The sequence below is a fragment of the Ceratotherium simum genome, chromosome 1, assembly GCF_057802395.1.
Source record: "Ceratotherium simum simum isolate JZ-2026a chromosome 1, ASM5780239v1, whole genome shotgun sequence".
NCBI classification, from domain to species: domain Eukaryota; kingdom Metazoa; phylum Chordata; class Mammalia; order Perissodactyla; family Rhinocerotidae; genus Ceratotherium; species Ceratotherium simum.
This window is the reverse complement of record NC_141900.1, coordinates 59,517,328-59,539,309: the sequence shown is the minus strand read 5'-3', so window position 1 is coordinate 59,539,309 and position 21,982 is coordinate 59,517,328. Positions and strand designations below refer to the sequence as shown.

The window sequence follows — 21,982 nt, the reverse complement described above, 5'->3', positions numbered from 1 at the left end:
TAGCCTTCCAGCCCTTATGTACACATCCCCTTTTTTAAAGCACACTGGTAGCCTTCACTATACACGCTGCCCTGGGCTTGGACTTTTTTCCTAAATAACTGTCCAAGACAATTCTCCATGATGAGTGTATTGGTTCAGAAAGTTATGTTCAGCCCTGGTGACTCAGCCCAGCTGAAATTCAAGCTAACTTTGTGTGGCCTGGCACGGGAGAAGGGCTGCCATAACCCGGGTTCTAGACCCGGACCTACCTCTAACAGGCTTGGCAACCTTCAAAACAATCAGCTAACTTGGCTGCACCCTCATTACTAGGAATCCCACACCCCACCTTGGGTGAGCAGAACCATGCTGGGGGAAGTAATCAAGGGCACTGATGATGCCTTTGGACCTACAACCATTCTCTGAAGTCAAGGGAAATTGGAAGTGCCTCTTGGAATTTTTAACTATTCTGTCTAGTAGCTATAAAAACTGTGGTCGGGTCATTAGCCCACCCTGGGTGTCTGCCTCCGATCCTATTTCCTCAGTCCTCTTTAGAGCTCTATGTGATGGCCCTCATCCTGGCCCCCACCCAGGCCTGGGCAGAGATGGGAGGGCACAGTGGGGGCCTCAGTCCCAGACCTTGGACCCCGCAGTGTCTGCCAGGAGATGTCGGAGGAAACGCGTTTACCACCTGGGCGACCTTGACTGCCACCGATTAAAGTTTAATCCGAGGTGTGTACTCAGCCTTGCCATGTTATTTAAACACATCAAAGGTCATAAAAAGATTCCAATGCCTTGAGCGGGTCCCGACGCGGGCAGCAGGGAGCCAGCGTTTGATTCTGGTGGATTTCCAGAGCCAGGATTTGGAGCACGGGGCGGGGAGGGGGCCATAAGAAAGAAAGAAAAAGGTCTGTTGTCCCAGCAGAACGCTGGACTTCAAAAAGCGCGGGGTAAACCGAGTCTCGGCACCAGGAGCAGACAGCGCCCTTCAATTCCGATTAACTGGGAAGACATCTAGTGGGAAAAGGTCGCAACTGCAGCGGCGCCGTGCGAGCATCCTGTGCCTCTGCCTACCGCGACCGTGACTGCCGCTGGATTGGACTGGGGTGGGAGGGCATAAAAAAGAGGACCTTCTGTCCCTGGCCGCCCCATCGAAGCACGCGACTGTCTGGAAGATCCCAGGGCCGGGGCCGGGATCCTACGCAGGGCCGAGGCGCTGTTTCCACCTCGGAGAGGAAAGGTCCGGCTCTCATTGGCTATCCTCCCTCTTGGTTGGGGTGCTAGTCAGCCAACTGAGGGCACGCGGGCCCCAGGGTCCCCGGGTTCCCGTCCAACTCTTACTCGGGCTCCTGAACCCAGAGCGGGCGAAATCCTGGAGCGACCATATGTGGGTTCTCATCGAGGGTCTTGAGTGACTCTGGGGACCCACTGTGGGGACCCACAGTTCGTCTCAGTATCCAGGCGAGACAGGAGGCCCCAAGGCCATACTACGCAGCTGTCGTCGGCCAGGCGCTTTCCAGAGGTGTAAGAGCCTAGCTTCCCAGGAGGAGCAAGCAGTGCTTTCCCCGCATCTCCGTCGTGGGGCCGTCGAACCTTGCCCTGTCTGCTGCTTCCTGCTCTGACTATAGTCCTTCTGTGGAGGACTGGGCGTCTCTCACGACCCTACGGGGATGGAATGCCACGTGTGGAATGCTGTCTCTTACCTTAGCTCTCCCCGCCGCACGAGCACCTCTTCCTAACCCAAGGCAGGCAGGAAGGCGGATTCTGTGCCAGCCTCCCCGTCTGCCTCAGAGATACCAATTGCAGCTTCTCTACTGGCCGCCTTCACTTGTTTAAAGCAGAGTCTCCCTTCCTCGGGCCCCCTGGCTGACCACTTTGGGTCTAAGTTCTCCCCTCTTGTTCCATTTATTGTGGCATCATATCATCTTAGATTTGTCAGGGAGGAAGAGAAGCACCAGCATGCCTTCTGATGATACAGAAGACCAAGAAATATATCTTTACCACATTTCAATGTGTGAACCCCAGAACTTCGTGGAGGCACAACTGGGTCCCCCAGTGGTGGGCATATGGTTCCAATGATAGCCTTCCCAGGCCCTCTGGGGTGGGGACTGCAGAGAACAGTGATGACTGCTGAGAGTTGCCCTCTACAGGAGGACCTCGCCTTATGCTCAGTCCAGGGCTGTCAGAAGTGGCCTTCTCCCTCCTCCTTTTGTCCATCAAGTTGTTTTCTCCACATCCACTCATTCTCCAGGGCTTGGACCCTCCCTGATTCTCAAAGGAGGGCTCAAGGAACCCTGTTCTTTGGTTTTGTGTTAGCCTCCCCCCAACCCATTCAAAAAAAAACCTGAAAGTAACTGGAAACAGTAGATGAGACCATTCTAGGCAAATGCCTTGAAACCCTTCACCAAGATGTTAGCCAACCATGTCACACACTGAAGTGCATCCCCAAAGGAGTATAAGAGTTATGGCTCCTTCTGCTTTCCCCTCTTCATCACCTCTGAGCTGGATGAATCTTGTCCCTCAGGTAGGGAGACTCCTTTAGGTTTTATTGAATCCAATACAGACCATTGGAGCAGCAGTGGGTGGGGAGTAGGAGGAAGGACTGCAGCTGGGTTAACCAGCTTTAACTTCATGGAAGGAAAAACTGAGTCTTGGATACTGTAGCAAAGGAACGTGGGATCCAAGGGCCTGGAGTAGTCTGGATCCCACACAAGCTCAAAGGACTGATGTGCGTGCTTGGAGCAGAGCTGACCTCTCGCTCCCCTGCACTGACACACGACCCAGAAAGCGCCCTCCCAACCCACCTGGTTAAGCCAGTACTGCACCGGTGTCTGGATCCTGAAGCTCCAGCCAGCCCCTCTCTGCTCTGCTCCCAGCTCAGGCCTGTGGGGACATCTATTCCTCGGGGTGACAAACGAGTCTGCTTGCTCTCAGTGACATCAAATTACTTTGCACCAGCCAAGGGTCCCATGACCTGACATAACCCCACATTAGGTCCTGGAAATGTAAAGAAATATGGCCTTTATAAAAGTGGCTGAGAGCACATAATTGCTAGCAGGCTCTAGGGGTTGTCCCAAGTCTGGCTCATGACCTATGCCAGGGCAGCTGACACCAGCCGGAATTCCTTGCTTGGGCTCTCTATGGGCAGAAGTTCACACCCACATTTAATTCTGGACTCCAATCAGTTTCTCAAAGCCCAGATTATTTTTGTGCAGTTAAAGAACTCCTAGGAACGCCTGCAGCCCAAGTGTCCCCTCCTCGCCAGCGGGGGCCCCCAGCCAGGCTTCTTCAGAGAATAGGCTTCCGCAGAGAACGGGTTTCTGCAGAGCTTTAAAAACACAGGCCTGCCTTGCACTGCTGTGGCTAGACTTTTTGTTGGAAATTATGTTTTCCTTGCTTCTTATTTTTTGCCTTCCCGTCTCTCCCTTCCTCTTTGTCTCCCAGCTTTTCTGTACTTGTCTCTTCCCCTCTCCCTCTTACTCCAAATCTTCTCACTTTTGCAGTCCCCACCCTGACCCTGACCAGAACCCTAACCTCGTGGTGAAGTCCGTTCTAGAGTTAGGAGACCAGGGACCCTCGAAAGTGCTGCTGTGCCCACAGCCTCCCTAGGTAGGGATCGATCTTGCTGATGGCCCACAGGCTGCAGGAGAGGAACTCATGACCAGCGTCTCCAGGGGCTTCCGCTGGATACAGCTGGAGTTGTTAGAGAGTTACATAAAATCTGTGCACATAATTTCTCCTCTTGTTTAATTTACACATCCCTTATGAGTTTCGTCAAATAACTCTTTCCTAACTCATTGAGCAGTTATATTAGCAAATATTATTAGTGTAAAAGCATCTCAGAATAAAAGCATCCCAGATATTTAACAACTCCTCAAAAAAAAGGTAATTAAGGAACCATAAACAATCCAAATGCAAAATAACCCAACACAGACAGGACGACCAATATCCACTCAGACAAGTAGGATTAGAATTTAAGTAGCTGGCTGGTCAAATTCAACGGTTTCCTATTTTTTATTTTTGCCTTTTTGCTTTCTAAAGTTGCCAAGGCTTTTATGTAAATCACCCTTCAGAGTTTGCTGGAAAGAATTATGCTCATTGTCAATGAGACCAGTGAATTAAAATAAAACAAACCACAACTCCTTTATTCTTTTCTAAAAATCTTTCACTGCTGAGAAGATTTTTAAGAATATACAGAATTGCATTTCTTCTTGAAAACTGTGGTTGGTGCGAGGAGATATCAAACCAGTACAAACGTTTCCTTCCTAGCTTAATCATTAGAAATCTCTCTTTGGTTTCTACCAGGGCAGGAGGTGTGTTGAAATGGGAAATAGTCATTTGTCCAACAATAAGGGAATATACATCAATTTGAGACATAGAAAGGACCGAACCATGGTTTTCATCTCCCCCTCAAATCTTGATGCAGTGGTAGAAATCTTCCACTAAAGGATGACACGCTCGTGGAAAAGGGTAACATAAGTTCCCTCATATATATGTGTTTTTGATAAAGAACAGACATATAAAATTTCAAGCAAGATGCACCCACATCCAAACCCCTATTTTGTCCAGATTTCTCTTTGGTGGACCCTCGAGTTCTTTCTGGATTGTAATCAGAACAATTCAAGTTCAAACACACTGATCCTTTACCCTCAGACACAGGAAGGACTCTTTTTTATTGAGCCATTTTGCTCAACCTTGAAATTTGTCCTCAAAATCCTATGTTGGGAATGGAATGATGCGGTTTGGGATTTACTTTAAAATATTCCAGAAAAAAAAAGAGTGGAAGTGGGTGATGAAACATGAAAGACAAAATGATAATAGCGGTTGAAACTAGGAGCTGACTATATAGGGGCTCGTTATACTTTTGTGTGTGTTTGGAAAATTCCATAATAAAAAGATTTTTTTAAATTATGTGTTAGGCAAAGGTGGAAAAATTATCCCCGCCAGGGGGCTCAAATAAAAACGTATTCCATTGGGTAGCACCTGGAGTTTACTATTTAATCTTCGTTTTCCAAGAACGGAAAACAACCTTGCTCCCTTTTCATTTCTCCGGAATCAGCCGGCCATCCCCATGCTTTCTATCCGGCAAGCTCCCTTTCCCAACCCATAAACTGAGCATCCAAACCCAAGGTTAGGGGCTGATTAATGGAGCTTCCGTACTCAGCTCCCCTGACCAGAGTGTAAATACCCGTAAAAACTAATATCAAAAGTTTTTATTGAGCTGCTTCGTTTCCTTGAGCATTGGGCCAAGCGGGGCTGGAGCAGCGGGACAAAGAAGAGGCGGCTGCGCCATGAGCAGCATAGGTCCTGCTTATCGGCTCATCGCGGGTCCCCAGAGCCAGCCAGAGTTTCTGGGGAGAACACCCCAACCAGGTAAATTCTAGTCCGGGGCTTGCCTTCCCCTGGGGACAGCTGTAGTTACAAAGCCGCGAGGGAGGGAATGGTAAGTGGTCGGAAAAATCAGAATGGGTAGGGAGACGCCAGCCACCCCGAAGTATGTCACCGGGCTGGTCCGACAGGGTGAAATATTTTACCTCAGGACTTGGTATGATGCCTGTATTTCACCCACATGACGTTAGATGCCTGTGTTCACTGTGTGGGTGCATTTGATGTGTGAATCTGTGTGTGCACATCCAGACACACACATCGTTATGATTACAGCACATAACATGCCTGTCAAAGTCTGATCACACCTTGGCGTTCTCTGTTCTGGGTCCCCCTTCCTCGTGGCTGCGCTGGTGAGTTTCCTTCCCTCAGTTGCTCTGCGCATTAAGAATTCTCAACCCGGGTCAGGAACGGAGGAGTCTTCAGGGTTCTGAGGAGAGAGGGACCGACGCGGGCCCAGGCCGCTGGCCGCCTGGTTGCCTGCATCGCTTTCTCCGGAGAATGCAGGGGCTCCATGGGACCAGGCTGACGTCCAAACCCCCTATTTCCTTCAAACGCTCGAAATGTCCTCGGTGTATTTGTTGACATAATGAATCCACAGTTCAGCACTGGTTTCCTGTTTTGTTGTGAGCGTGAGCATCAAGCTAGGATGGGGGGTGGAGGCCGGCGGGGGCGGGAGGGACTCCTTTTGGGCAGCGGCAGAGACAGACAGCAACCGGGACAGAGCCCTCTCGCCTTTTTCACGTCTGCAGCCCCCGGAATTTCTCGGGCCGTCCTGCGCTCTCCCAGCGCCCTGGCCCAGTGACGGGGAGCTCACTCCCTGGGCGGCATGGGCCCCGCAGTCCAGACGGTCAGTACCCCCGCGGGGCCGCTGAAGACTGCGAGGAGGCGTTTCCTCCTTCCGGCTGAGCGCTGCTCCGAGTTCCCTCTGCTTCTAACGCATGCTCTCGTCATTTAAGCGAAGGCTGACTTTCCAGGTCCAGTCAAGCCAGTCAAGCGCAGAGCAGCGGCGGCGCCGTCGGGGCAGGCGGCGCTCCCTTCACCATCGCCACCACCCCTGGCGGCATCATCCAGGCCTCCCCGAGCCCGAGGCAGCGGATCTCAGGCGGGAGCGCGCCCCTCACTCCAAGTTTGCGCCAACCCTAGGAAGTCTGGGCGCCGCTGGCTGGCACTGTGCGGGGGGTGGTGGGGGGGTTTGCTCCTCGAGGGATCCCGGGATCCGGGATCCGGGGCCGGTTGTTCAAAACGAGAGGGGGGGTGCTCCTTGCTTAGGGACTTTCTGGGGGAAGCACTGCAGGGCAGTGCTGGAACTAGAGTCCTCCCTGGACTTCCCCTGTCCTTTCTGAGACGCTGTGCACTGGTGGCCTTGAAGGCCTGATACGGGAAGGAACCCACCAGGCAGCGGGAGAGCTGCTCCTTCAAAAGTTTATTCTTAAAATCCACCAGCTGAGGGAATTTTCAAGGCAGGTGGGATTTTCATGTGTCTTCCTGGACCTTGCATTTCCACCCACTTTCACCATGTTAGCATTTAGTCACTACAGTGCCAAGTGACTTTCCACAGTCCCAAACTGTCCCTACAGCCTTGGGCTTTTTGCTGCCTCATTAATGCTTCAAACACACAAAAATCTAGAACAAAAGCTTCAGCAAGTGACTCAGGATGCACCATTTCCCTGCCTACCAGCCAGCTTCGACCGACGTTTCTTCAGAACCTACCCTTTCTCCTTCAGAAAACAAGTACAGCATCTGCCCTAGTGGGGACAGAGGTGGGGAAACTAGCAAAGCCCACCAAGAACAGAGCAGATCCCCACTTGTCTCTTTCCCAAACCATCTGGTTGACTGCAGATTCAAAGGTGCTATCCCGTTTGGGTGTTTCTGTTTCTCTCTCTTTCCCTCTTAGCTAGCCTCAGCTTCTCAGCCATTTTTTCCCCTCTGAATCTTTCTTCCTTTGCCATTATCTCTGCGCCCCCACCCCTCCTGCGGTGGGAAAGAGAGGGTTAAGATGTTCTGCAAATGCGGCTCGTAAAGCTGCTTGGATACATTAGAAACACATGAATATCCTGAAATATAAAGTGTTTTTAAAACCAACCAAGGAATGTTTATCCTAATGCTGGTTGGATGTGGAGAAATAGTGCCAGGGAGCAGTGCTGACAGTCTCCTGGGAGTTAAAGTGAGAGCAGGTAAATTTCATTTGCTAGTGAAAATCAAACTCGATTAAAACCTGGTTTCCCTTTGTCCTTTTCTCTTCCAACCCTGGGAGCCCAGGGCTCCATTGGCTCAGGGTGGCAATGAGTCCTCTGTCCCCCAAAAAACCCAACCAAGGTCTCTTTCTTTAGCAGGAGGCTCCAGGGCAGCCAAAACCACGCAGGGTACCCCAGCGTACCCTAGAAGGTAAGAAGCCATGCTTGCCAAGGGTCTGGCAGCTCCTGGAACAAAGGCCAAGCCTCTGGGCTGCCGCCCTCCAATCTTGTCCATGCTGCCTGCTCAAGGCTCCTCGGGGGAAATCAGGGAGCACCAGTCACAGCCCATCGCCACCCTTGCCGCCCTCCTGCTCAAGGGGCCACTGCCGCTCACAGATTCCAATGGGTGCCCTGACTTCCCCAGCCAAGTCCACACAGGGTCTGAGAATAAAACTATCATTGCCAGGATTCAAGTTGATAGCGCCTCCTGGCAATCCCATAGGAATTCCTGAGCCTGGGAGACAAAAAAGCAGAAGGACGGCTCAGACGGTCAGACCCAACTAGCTGGGCAGACAAGTGAGTCTTGACCTTGCTGCTGGGAAAAGAGGAAGAGCGCTGGGAGAGTCAGTGCTTGCTTCCAGAGCACACTCCAGTTCTTCACTGCTCTCCGACCTTTATTTTTCCACAGCAAGCGGGTTTGATGGCTGCCTGGAGGGCTAAGAGGCTAAGAAAGGATACTGGGAACCATTAATGAATCTCTTATGTCCCTCCGCAAAGGACAAGAAGGGAGAAGAGAAAGATTTTCTTGCTTCAAAGTGAGTAGAAATTTTAGAAACTGAGACCCAAAATTATTCACAGAGCTCATTCAAATTCTGTAAACCATCCCCACTGGTGGGTGGCTACAACTCACTGTCTAACAGGACCTGCAGACTTTTCAAAACAGTAAAGGCATGCCAGGATGCCATAGACTTGCCTGGTAGAAAAATCATTTAATATTTATCAAGATCCAAGACAAGAAGGAAACCAGCAAGCTGCCTCCCTCTAGGTAACCATGTCTCGAGAGTTTTTAACAGTTGATAGGGAGATATGGGGAACTAAGAAAACATGTGGATAACTTGTTCACTAAAGATATACCACAGAGCTCAATAAATAATTCAGGCCTGAAGCCCTTCCTTGGCCGGGCCGCCAAGTTTAGGGAGCAAAGCCTAATTTGAGATGCAACCCAAAGGCTTCCCCCAGCGCCATCCCTCCCAGACAAACCTGCTTGTGGCTCCTCAGCGGACAGGATGAAATCTTGTCTCACCATTTTTGGTGAGGAGGCACCCAGTCGACTTTAGCAGTCTGTGGAGCTGGGGCCCTTCCTCTGCGTGCAGGGCTCGGTCTCCGGTGAAGTGGGGAGCGGGAGGGAAGAATGTGGAGCTGGCCTTGGCCGCTGTGTGCACCAGCAGCTGCGCCATGGCCAGAGGTGAGCTGGCACAGGCGCCGGCTGGTGGGGGCTCCCCGAGCTGTGTTTTCGTTTTTCCGGGTCTGGCTGGAAAACAGAAGAGGCTCGAAGCCCGGGCCAAAAGCAGGGCGGAGGCAGAGAAGAAGAGTCTGTAAACACCGCCCCAAAAACTCCACAAAGGCAGCAAAAAACGCTGGGTAACCAAACGGAGCCAGAAACAGGAATTCCAAAGGAAAAAGGAGTCAAGAACCAGGGGAGGTGGGCGGTGGGCCTGGCTGCCTGGGTCTCCAGGCTTGCTTGGCAGTTCTCAGCTGGCTAGACTGCAACTTTCAACTTGACCTTGGCCTCCAGCAGCGTCTGACCTGTATGTAAAACAGCCTTGGAGTCCTCAGGAACTGGGGCCTCGAACCCTATCCTGTCTCTTTGTCACCGTGAGTTTTACAATGCCACTTGGAAGAAGGAAGGGGGGTGAACGGGCCGGAAAGTAACACAAAAAATCAGGTCTCTACAGAGGCCAGTTCCTTAGTCTGCAAGTGGCCAGTCAGGGAGGAGGTAAACTGGGGGCAAATCAATATTTACCCGGAGCTACTAAAAAGGCAGGAGGGAGAGGGCACACTGGGTATGCGTATGGTGGTAGTGGGGGTCATAGAAGGTTTTATTGGGCAACACTTAACACTGGTCCGGGCAAACCCAGGGATCAGGGAGGATAAAAGCCGGAGCCCAACCTCGTTGGTCCTGACCCTGCAGGAAGACCAGGAGCCTTAGAAAGCAGACCCGGGCAGAGGGTAGGGGCTGGGGATATTTGCAGTGCGCTGAGCTTAGGGCTGAGTCTGCAAGCTGGGACCGGAGGGCAGGTCCAAGCCTGGCTGCTCACTAGTCCACCTGGGGTGGAAGGGGGTCCAGTGCTCTCCCCAACCCTGATGTTCCAGTGGAATGCACCCACTTTCACTTTGAATGCCTATTCCCTTTCTAGGCATCTGATCAGCTCACAGTCTCCACAATTGGAAATGGAAGCATGTGGCCCCACAGTGACAGGACCCCCAGAATCCCTCACTAAAACATGGTGGCTGCTTGACTCTTCCAGCACCAACTCCCCACTGTGCTCTCAGGAGAGGGTCGCATTTCCCAGGCGCAGAGGAAAGGCTTCTCAGGCTGGCTCTTGGACAGACAAGGACCAGGCACCCTCTGCAGGCTGGGGAGTGCTCTCCCCAGTCCTACTTGAGGAGAAGGTGTGACGTGGCCCCAAAGAGCCCCTTTCTCCTGTCCCAAAATGGAATGAAATAGGGAGTACCCAGGTGCCTGGAGAGTCAGCTCCTGCCCAGGCTCTATGAAGTCTCATTAGGCCCCAGAAGGGGGGCTCAGAGTCCCAGCCAGCACCCAGCTGTGGCCTGTTCCTCTTAAACCCCTTCCAGGACAGACCAGCCCAGCTAGAGATGTGGGAGCGTGGAGATTCATGCACACAGATCCCTCTCTCCATCTCAAAGTCTAGAGGAGGAAGGGTTGTTACTGGGGCAGAGTGAGGAACAGTCTGTATAAATAAGCGTGACTGTGTGATCAGGGTACACTTGAGTGTGTGTGTGCGTGTGTCAGTGTGGGTGTGACGGGTCGTTCTGAACCTGTGGGCCTAAGTTCGAACGTATGATACACTGTGGACAGGGAAGGGGAGGGAGTTCCTAATTGCAGTCCAAGCTTTCCAGTGGAATGTCCTGGGACCCACGAGCCACGGGCATCAGCAAATGCGCCGCCACTGTTTCCCTAGAAAGAGAGCCAAATCGCGACGCTGTCGAACACGAAAGCGCTAGCGTCCGTGCTGGGGTCTCGCTGCAGAAAGACACGCGAATACCTGGAAAGAAAACATTGCCGGAGGCCCCAAGAAATACCCAGCCTGGACTACGCCTAGCTACTATCCCATCCCCAGCCGCCCGCAGATTTAACTGACCTGTGCCCACCGCCTCAGGTCGCAACCCGCCAGCGCGACCCAGTCCCCTCCCCGCCTTACGAGGCTCTGGGCCTCACTGGCATAGGGGAAGGGAAGGGGAGCTGCGAGGAGGCCTCCCTTCCCTCCCTACCCCACCCGCCCGTCCGTCCGCCCCCACCCGCCCGCGTCCCCCGCCTCTCCCCTGGGTGAATGGTGCGCGGCGGCGCGGCGGGCGCTGGCGCTGGGGACGGCGCGGGCGGCGGCGGGGACGGCGGGTGCACAGCCCCGAGCCGGGGTTGGAGCCGCCCGCTTTGCATACGCCGTGGGCGGAGCGGGGGGGGGGCCGGGCCAATGGGCGGCCGCCTGGCGCGACCCCGCGGGGCGCGATCCGCCCCCCTCGCTCGGGCCCCGGCCCCGCTCCGCGCGCTCTTCACTTCTTGGGGGCTTTTTAAAACAGCGCCACTGGGGTCCTCTCCATGCGGCTCGGGCTATGACAGCCTCCGTGCTCCTCCACCCCCGCTGGATCGAGCCCACCGTCATGTTTCTCTACGACAACGGCGGCGGCCTGGTGGCCGACGAGCTCAACAAGAACATGGAAGGGGCGGCGGCGGCGGCGGCGGCGGCGGCGGCGGCGGCTGCGGCCGGGGCCGGGGGCGGGGGCTTCCCCCACCCTGCGGCCGCAGCCGCGGGGGCAACTTCTCCGTGGCGGCGGCGGCCGCGGCGGCCGCGGCAGCCGCGGCCAACCAGTGCCGAAACCTGATGGCGCACCCGGCGCCTCTGGCGCCCGGCGCCGCGGCTGCCTACAGCAGCGCGCCCGGGGAGGCGCCCCCGTCGGCCGCCGCCGCTGCCGCTGCCGCCGCCGCTGCCGCGGCCGCGGCGGCGGCTGCGTCGTCCTCGGGAGGGCCCGGCCCGGCGGGCCCGGCGGGCGCCGAGGCCGCCAAGCAGTGCAGTCCCTGCTCGGCGGGGGCGCAGAGTTCGTCGGGGCCCGCGGCGCTGCCCTACGGCTATTTCGGCAGCGGCTACTACCCGTGCGCCCGCATGGGCCCGCACCCCAACGCTATCAAGTCGTGCGCGCAGCCTGCCTCGGCCGCCGCCGCCGCAGCCTTCGCGGACAAGTACATGGATACCGCCGGCCCCGCGGCCGAGGAGTTCAGCTCCCGCGCTAAGGAGTTCGCTTTCTACCACCAGGGCTACGCGCCCGGGCCTTACCACCACCATCAGCCCGTGCCTGGCTACCTGGATATGCCAGTGGTGCCCGGCCTCGGGGGCCCCGGCGAGTCGCGCCACGAGCCCCTGGGTCTTCCCATGGAAAGCTATCAGCCCTGGGCGCTGCCCAACGGCTGGAACGGCCAAATGTACTGCCCCAAAGAGCAGGCGCAGCCTCCCCACCTCTGGAAGTCCACTCTGCCCGGTAAATGTCGCCCCTTTCTCAGCCCCAATCCTCCGGCTCTGCTCCAGCTTCTCCTCCCCTCGCTCCTGGATCACCCTGGTGCCCCTCTGCTCTCTTCCTGGCCTGCCCTAGCGGCATTGCACCCCTGGGAGCCCGACCCCCGGCTGGCTGGACTGCCTGCACTGTTCTTGAGTCTGGCTGGCCTCTGGCTGTCCTTGGGTGAGGGATGACTGGGAAGAAGCTTGTGGGGCCCCTGGCTGGCTTCCTTCTCCTTCTGCGCCCCGCCCTCCCTAGCCCTTGACATCGACTTAAGGATGGGAAATTGACCTGGAAACGGTTTAGCAAATTGCCCGTATTCTTTCTCTCAAAAATGGCTTCAGTGTAGAAGCATCAAGTGTTGCGGCTTGGGGTACAGAAAAGAGCCAGACATTGAAGTGTTGTCCCTTGAGCCAGGCGCTAAGGTGGGCCACTGGGCCAGGCGATCAAATGAACCCCGCGCGCTGTGCCGGCAGGATGGCCCGGCTGGGGTGGTCATTGGAGCTCTAGGCGATTTCATTTCAGTGCAGAACTAACCACTTACCCCACTGACCCTCCAGGTTTGGGCACAAGGCTGGATTGTACAGCGCATTGCAAAGGGCAGCCGGGCACTCCAAGGCGGGTGGCTCAGATCGAGATGTCGCCTATGTCCTGGCCTGGGTCTGATCTCTGTGTAACTTGCGTTCTCCCCTATCTTCCAGACGTGGTCTCTCATCCCTCAGACGCCAGCTCCTACAGGAGAGGAAGAAAGAAGCGCGTCCCTTACACCAAGGTGCAATTAAAAGAACTCGAACGGGAATACGCTACAAACAAATTCATTACCAAAGACAAACGGAGGCGGATATCAGCAACGACGAATCTTTCCGAGCGGCAGGTTACAATCTGGTTCCAGAACAGGAGGGTCAAAGAGAAAAAAGTCATCAACAAACTGAAGACCACTAGTTAATGGATTAAAAGTGGAGCAAGAGGGTCACTTGAAGAAATGCTTCAGAACTCGTTGCTTGGCCAGATAATGGTTATAATACTTAATAATAATTGAAGAATGGGAAAGAGAAAGAGAGAGACACTGGCATTTTACTTTCCTAAGGGGGGAATCGCACTCTTCTTGGTGGAATCTACAATTCTTTTAAAACTTTAAGAAATGGTAAAGACTGCCAGTTCTCCCGCCAACCCCACCAGACCATTAAATGACAAACTCTAGAGTCAAACGTCAGCCCCCAAATACGCAATTTCAGATAAGTTACGCATTTACTGAAATCTTGTAAGTATTTATGTGACCATTATATTCTAGGACACTATGTTATATGGTAATAATCCGAAAGTTGGTTACAAAAGCAAGAGGCTGTTGTAAACATCTGCTTGTCCTTGGGTCCCCATGGCCATCTCCTCTGCATGTTAAGTGACTGCTCAGGTAAATCCTAGTGAAGTTCCTACCATTGTTGTATATTCTGCAAAACATGTCAAGTATAGATTTAGAGGGGAAAAGAGAAAAAGGTACTGAAATAATGATCTTGGACTATTTACTATGAAGGGAGAGAAGAAGAGAAAGCTCTTCTGAGGATCATTTGTCCTGGTAGTTAATACAGCCAGCTGAGCTTTTGAGCTACAAGGGAACGCCAGGTTGGGAATGTCCTTCTGATAATAATTTCTAATTGCTTCTAACAAGCATATTTTGTGGCATTTGGACAATATTTTCTGCTTCGATATCAATTACTTTCCAAAGGATTTGATATCTTCTTGAAAAATATTTAACACATCAGATGATTCACAGAATTCACTTTATGTCAGATCTCCCGAGAGGTCCCACCCCAACATGGTGGACTTTGGTTTGAACACAATTAATTTTTCATTTAAATTGGTATTTCCCAATATTTACTAAATATTTTGCTGGAGAAATAATTTTCCTTTTTAATTTTTTAGAAAACTCAGAACAGAAATCCATTCCCCCCAAACATTTAGATGTTTACATTCTATATTTTGATCTATTAAGAGATTAGTATTTTTCCTTGTTTATTGTGTTATGAGACCACATTAGAAAGTTTAGGGATTCATCTTCACAGCACATTTTTAATCGAGCAGTTATTTCAACCAGCACATTCATTTTGTTCATATTCATTATAAAATGCTATCTTGTAAATAAAGACATTCAGCACACTGTGAAAATGTATTTGTGCACCTGCTTTTAAAATATTTCTACTAAAAATAATAATTAAAAAAACTTTAGACCTGTAGATAGTGATACGGTGGTATTAATTATGTTAATAAAATAGTCACTGCCATTAAAATCTGAAGGAAATACTCATTATTTTCCTATGCTAAATGTGCACTGCACAGAAAGAAAAGGAGCAGGTTTGTCCTATACGAACCAAGGACCATTCTTTTCTATTATTATTCAGCTTTTTTTCCTACAGTTTTTTGAAGCAAAGGGAGAAATTCCTCATAACTAAAATCCTAAAAATTTAGGTAAGTGTTCAAGAAGGTTAAAGTGTCAGATATCCTAAAAGGGACAAAAAAGAAAGGAGGAAGCGATAGTATAAATTCCCAGGCTCCCTTTGGAAAATGAAAACCAGTTGTTTAGTATCAGCGATGCCCAGGCTGTCGTATTTTAAAATCTGTTGTTGGGTCTGCGTGTGTCTGAGAGGGCAGGTTTTGATATTTGTTGAAATGACAAGACTAGGAAAGGCCTTAAACCTTGACCTTGACGAAAAAAGACAATTTGTGACCTTGACTTTTGACAGCTCATGAATTGGCCTCGGCTGGATTAGTAGATCAAGGGCGCCACCTCGCGTTGACAAGCTTCCTTGTAATTCTTCAGCTTCAAGGGAATCAAAAGGTCTTACCTCCTTGACTCCTTGCTTTGGAGATTTAGTACTCATTTCTTTGGCTCCAGATGGAGTAAATTTGAATATATGTAAGTTATATATGTGCTTGTATATATGTGAATATATATCATATATGTGTATACATGTATACATTTGCATATCAGTGCTTGTGTGTGCTTGTATATATATTTGCAGAATCTGTACAGATATAGTATCATTAATTACTGATGACCCGAGATGTTGTAATTGGAGGTGATTTCTGGAGTTAAGGTACAAAATGTACTTTACATGATGAAGTTTTGCTCCTTTTCTTTAATGGACAAATTTGATTTGTCTTCATAGTGGCTTGCTCTGCATCAGATTTCTGCAGCTCTGCTCTAAAGCTATACATTTTTGTTACAGTCCAAGAGGTGTTCTTAAATAACCATTCTTTCCTGGCCCTCACCCTCCCAGGTGGTCTTCCATCCTAATTAGAGCTATAGGGGAGTCTATACGGCAAATTAAAAGTTTCAGATGCCTTGCTAACTCTAGAGTTCTAGAGTTACATTTCAGAAATTCAAAGAAACCCACTTCTTAAGAGGTCAGTATGGAGAACATAAAAGATCTCATATCCACAAAATAACCATAATATAGATGCAGAAGGAGAATTATCCTGGATAGCTCAGAGCTGAGTGCAGCTCCTGGGTGGTGTGCAATCTTACACTGATGCTTGGGAAGCTGCCATTGATTTCTGGAAGAAATATATACATTTAATATTAACAACCATAGTTTTGATACTTATTATCAAAACTGTGATAATAACTATTATATCTACTACTTATTGACCCCTAACAATACATCAGGTGCTGTGTTTCGAGTCATAAATAATACATACATATGTATGTTCACATATTTAATATACGCATAGGGTAGGGTAATGTGTTTTTGTCAAATCTATGGTATACACGTATGTACTGAAATGTTGGTAGAACCAGGAGTCTTAGGATGCAGAATTTTGAGATGAGGGTAATTTTATCTTTATGTTAGAGAAAAGTAATTTTGAACCGGAGAACCATATTCAGCATTTTACGGAAAATAACATTGGTTGGTTACAAACCTGGCTGATGGAACCTCTCCAACCTGAGGACTTAGAGCTTCATTATAGATGGAGAATTTTAGAAAGAATCTCTCAAGCTGTCTCAAAAACAGCATGGTCTGGAAGCATACATATGGAATGGTCTTGTGAAGTGCAATCAAATTTTGCTGCCCTGAGGATTTTCACTCCACTTGTGGAAACAAATGGAAATGATGCTTCAGATCAGCCTCCCCACATCTTGTTCCACAACGCTCCATTTTTAAATGAGTTGCCATCAAGCCAAAGTAACAACTTTCTCCCAAAATGTTTAAAGTGGTGGAAAATCCCCTCAAAGCTGGATCAAACTGTGTGTTTACGAACAGCTCCAAAGGGGACTCTTCTGTTGACGGGGGATATTTTTCCTTAGATGTAAGAAATATTCGGAGCCTCGGGCCTAGGAAGGAGGCCAACAGCAGCTCTGCAGCCGAAATACCGCCCCTTTCACAAGCCATCGCCACTGCAGGAACTCTGGGTAAAGTAGTAGTTTTCTTTTTTTCTCTCTTCAGTTTTTGAAATTAATGACAAGGTATTTTAGAGGGCTTTTTTTCCCGCCTGTTCTAAAATGGTTGTTGATAATGTCGATCTTACCTAACTCCAGTCTTGTTTAAAATTCCCATGGATCTACCAGATAACGTGAAGTAAGCATGGATTATGATGGCTCCCTCATGCCCAAATAGCTATTAGTCTAAACCTTTAGAAAAAAGACACCCAGGAGGATGCCAGCCACCATATAGAAAAAATAACACCAGACACTGGGATAGTGTTGTTGAATAGCTGATTCAAGTACATTTTTTTTTCCAAAAAGGAAAACTTTCTGAATAAGAAATTGTAAATGTGGAAACAACTAGACACCTTTTTCATCTATTAAATTATCAAAGATTTTGAATCCTGTAATGGCCTGTCATGTTGCCATTTAAAAAATTGTAAATATGGGACTTAAAAAAAAACCCCTACTTTTTCCATCTGCTCTTAATACTGTCAAATTTACTAAGATATTTTAAGTGGATGATTGTAAAATGTCACTTTGCATTTGACTACTATTTATGCCTGATGCAGAGCTGAAGCCATCCATTTAAAATTGTGTGGGTTTTTTTGAAAACAGGGGAAAAAAATTTTTAAAGAGAGATAAGAAAATTATTTTTTAAAATTCAACCTAATTGAGATGTTTTCTTAAAAATTCACGAGGCAGCAAAATTCGTCTGAGGGTGATACATCTGTGTGCTGTTAGTTAACGACACGGATTTCACCGTATAATATATATGCTTATGACCCCCTGCTGAGTGTGTTTGGAGAGTTTGGTGAAGATGCGCGCCTCAGATTCCTCTCTGCGAATTCCCGAGTTGCGGAGCCCAGACAGAGGCTGCCCGGGACTGCTAAGCCCCAGACCCGGTGGGTTCAGAGGCGCCCTTCCGGATTTGAGGACCTCTACCGAGGAGATGCTAGGGGCTTGCTGATTTATGCGCATTCCTTTAAAGTTGATCGAATGCGTGTCAGCAGCCCAAGACCTGGAGAATCAGAGAAATGTGCAGCGAGTTGCTCACATCCCATTTTTCATAAGCAAAGATGTAGTGTTATCCAAGAGGCCCGGGGAGATTTATGCCTAAGTTTTAGGACAGGCACACAATAATTAAGTTTTTATCTGCTAGGCCGCCGGGTAAATAACAGCCGGCTTCCTTTTTTATGAAAATACCCGGTTTCTGATCGGCTGCTTCAATCCCTGCGCATCTGCTTAGCGCCGACGAATGCCTGAAGGGTGTTGGCTATTTTTAATTTGATTTTAAACGGAAGAAAAAAAACGCTGGCACAGAAAAATGCCTCCGTGAAAGCAGCCAAGGCCTTGCCACAGTTGATTTCATTTCTGCCCGGGTCCGTCGCGCCGCTCAAGAGCTGGATCCACCCGGCAGAGATCATTACCACGGCGTCTCTGAGACGTTCAAGCCTCTGCGGGCGGGTGCGCGGCGGCGCGGGGCTTCCCCCGGGAGCCGGGTGTGGACGCCCCGGAGGAGCGCTGCCCTGACGCAGAGCCGCCTGATGTCGCGCCCCGCAAGGCCAGAGGCGAAGCTCAACATCCTCCACGCTGCTAAAAGAACCCTCTACTCAAAATGGAGGCTCAAGCTCTTACAGAGCCGGCCTCGCTCGCTCGGCTGGTGGGCCAGAAGGGGCATGCGGCAGGACCTTAGGCCGAGGTCAAGGCACCGGACCCCCAGGCCCGCGCCGGGCTGACTCTGCAGGGCCGAGCATCCGCGCCGGCCGGTCGCCCCGCAGCTGCAGGCTGACGTCATGGTCGCCCAAGCGGGCCTTCGCGGGCCTCCCTAGGCGTTATTTGATGAGGACAAGCCGATTCAAACGAATGTTTTGTGCGGGTGCCCCCTTCTCCGCCCCGCCTCTCCCTCCCCAAGAGAATAATCGGGTATTTAATCTCTCCAGGTCTTAATTCTTGGCAGCGTGGAAGGTGGCTTGCAACGGGAAATAAAACTTGACAGGAGCATTTTTCTCTAAAAGGGGTTCTGAGACGGGCTGAAAAGAAACCGTGTTTTTCTCTACCAAATACTTCCGCTTTCTGAGTCCGGGGCTGAGGGGTGGGGTGAGATCCGAGGGAGTGGAGAGTGAGGTGGGCACGCAGGGCCACGTTGGAGACCCGAGCCGCCAAAGCCGGGCGCCCGGGGCAGCCCCGGGTCTCCGCCTGGGCCAGCGGGCAGCCTAGGGCCTCGCTGCGCCCCGCGCCTCTGCGACGCTCGGCTCGGCTGTAGGCCTGGCGCCGCCCGCAGCCAGAGGCCAGGACCCGGCGCACGGGAAGTTGGCACCGGCAGGGGCCCGGCTGGCACCCAGAGTGGTAACCCGGCGCTGGCTGAGTGTGGCTGGGGTCAAGCGAGAGAAGAAGGCGCTGGGAAGGGCCTTAGACCGCTTAGCTGTAGCTCTGAGCCTTTTGGCCTAGGGGAGCTGGGGACGAGCTCGCAAAGGAAGTGGTGAGAGCACTGCTGGGGGCTTTTTCAAGGCTTTGGGTCTGCGGACACTGCACGAAATGGAGGGGGGAACAGGGGTGAGCGGCGCAGCATGCGTGGGTTGTCGGGGCTGCTATTGGGTGGGAGAGGCTGCGGAAAGCAGAATCCCCCTCCAGGCAGCTCAGAGAGCGCTCTCCCCTCGCTCCGCAAAGGTCAAGTCCTCTGCGCCATGGCCGCCTCCATGGTCAGGGCCGATCGCGGTGGCGGCTGCAGGAAGGTGCAGGACGCCCAACCGGCCGGCGGCGAGCGGGTTCTGATAGCCTGGGCTTGCGGACTCGAGGCAGGGGTTCTTTCTTGGTTTCCAACTTCATCGCCCCCAGCCCTATTGAAAAGGAGTTCCCACAGCCAGGGGTGGCCAAGATGATGTCTCCATGGAGTCCTGGAAGAGCAAGGTCCAGGAGACTTCCTAGCCGTGGAGGCCTAGCCTGGGAGAGAGGCAGCGCCTGCAAGCTCAGGAAAAGGTCGTGGCTGGATTGGAGTTCTGGGCTGCGGTAGAAACAAGGGACCAGGCAGGGCCAGGCCGGCCAGCTGGGCCAGGAATAGGATAGGGGAGCAAGGACCCTGCTGGGGGCTTCTCGAGGTCCCTGAGTACAGATCTGCTCCCTCAGTGCATGGCAGGCCTTTGGTGAGACCTGTGATGCTCTTCTTCTCCTGCTTAAAATCTGGCCCAAGAAGTGAGGTGCACTCTGCCAAAGGTAAAAATCCCTGACTCCAGGGCTCCAAGAGCCCCCTCAGTGCACTCTGGAGGGATAGGAGCCCCTTCTGTCTGCCCATAGGCTGCCTGCAGCAGGTCACCACATCAGGCCCAGCGGTCAACAAATAGTTTAAGCCGGGTCTGCCGCTGAGGTTATTGCTCCAGGTGAATCATAGAGGCCCTGCAAATGATTTCCTCTTTTTTTCACGGAAGACAGAAAAGCTAGGCTTTATCCCTAGGGCTGCACGGGTGGAGCAGGCTTTGAGGGGACACTAGCCAGAGGGATTGTCCTTGGATGGGTACCATCACAGAACTGCCTGGCAGGGCATGTGGGGGAGACTCCTAGGGCAGGGTTGGGGACTGGGCAGGGGCTCGCTCTTCTCAAGTCTGGAATGGGAGCCATGGATCACCGATACGTAGAAACAGAGGAGCCTGGGGAATTGTGCTAGGAGGCAGCTGGAGCTTGGGGCATGGGGGCGTCCTCTGAGCCACAGCTGTGGGGACCAAGACCCTGAGGGCCAGAGCTGGCCGTCTGGTTGGGCCGCCCTCTTTGGTCCTCTTTATTGCAGACACACTCGGCTGGGGAAACCCGTTTGGGCCGAAGTTGCAGGGAGAATGGAAGGCAGACGCTGAGAACCAGGGCTTTGCCCTTCAAAGTTCCCCTCACCCCATTTGTTCCCCCTCAGTAGGGAAAAAAATTCTTATCTAATGAGTCCACAACGATAACAAAGTAGTTCTCAAAGGAAGTAACCCTCCTTCTCCCATCAGTTTGGAATCTACTAAACTAAATAACCAGATTGTTTGGGTATCTAAGACCCTCAGCTGAACCCTATGCCCTGTCCCTCAGTACCCAGGGGAAGGATGTGGACTCCTTCAGATGTTTAGGGGCCTTGGAGGATTGAACCTGTGAGTCAGATAATAACCAACCATAAGGTCAAGTTCAAGGCATTACCTGTTCTAGTGTTTTAGGGAAGGGTAGAGGAGCTTGTGGGCAGGGCAGGTGCCTCGCCTGGGGGATAAATTAACCCCTGCCTCCACTTGCTAGTGATAAGGGGGGGGGGGTGTCTCCTGATATTTCATCGAAGCCTCAGCACCGCTTCCGGCCAGCACCTGGAAATGTGATAGATTGGCCATGATCTGCTGATAGTTTCCTGAGAACAAATACTGGGAGATCTCCTGGGCCTTCCCAGAAAACCCATTTCCCAGGCTTACCATGGAGGACAGATGCACCTCCAAGACACCTCCCACTTGGAAGGAAATAGTTCCCAAATGGAAGCCTGGCCTCCAACCCCAGGAGGGGCTTGGTGGCCCTTTCCACCCTGAGCCCCCCAGTTGGCTCTTGCACCTGTGTGCAGTGTAGTCACCCGCGGTTGAGATAGTCTTCTGTGTAGCTTTCTAGAAACAGGTGTGACATTTAGGGACAGAGGAAGGTAGGGGTTCAGACCAGAAAGAAGAGGCAAAAAAATTGGTGCCCTAAGTGATCCACATATAAACGACTGTAGATCTTTGGCAGTGAGTTTCAGTCTGTCAAGTGGGCCTGACCCCTCCCAGGCCTGCTGCCATCCAGGATTGCCAGGCCCAGAAAAGCAGGAGCTGAGTCCCAAGAAGAGGAGGAAGTGTTGGTGAGAGAGAGAGAAAGAGTGTGGTAGGGCCTTGGAATGGAGTATTCAGAAGAAGGTGAGAGATCCAGTGCAGATCCCTGGTGAAGGCCTGAATTGGGGGAGAGTCAGGCACCCAACAGCACCCCTCCTCTGTGCTTGAGTACCAGGTGCCCTCCAGTGGCACCTCAGCTCTTGCTCAGCCTAGCAGAGGCATCAGAAAAGGCAGGGGGCCACAGAAGGGGAGACTTGGCTGGAAACAGGCAGGGCGGGAGACAGGCGAGCAGGAGCTGCAGGGAGACAGGACCGGCTAGGGACGGAATGTGGTGAGCGGGCAGCCTGGTATTGGCATTCGCTCTATGGGCTACACACTGAGCAGTCAAAGGGCTGTGAGTGTAGGCACTGAGGACCTTGTATTCTCAGATT

The 21,982-nt window shown here is 51.8% G+C and overlaps 1 protein-coding gene across 1 annotated transcript; it reads left to right on the top strand.

Annotated features, from left to right (window-relative positions):
• Nucleotides 1–11,390: 11,390 nt before the first annotated feature.
• Nucleotides 11,391–13,272, top strand: HOXA13 (homeobox A13). The gene is given in 3 exon segments (XM_014784053.2): nucleotides 11,391–11,583; nucleotides 11,586–12,311; nucleotides 13,028–13,272. Coding segments are annotated over 3 exon segments (1,164 nt in total).
• The last annotated feature ends 8,710 nt before the right edge of the window (nucleotides 13,273–21,982 follow it).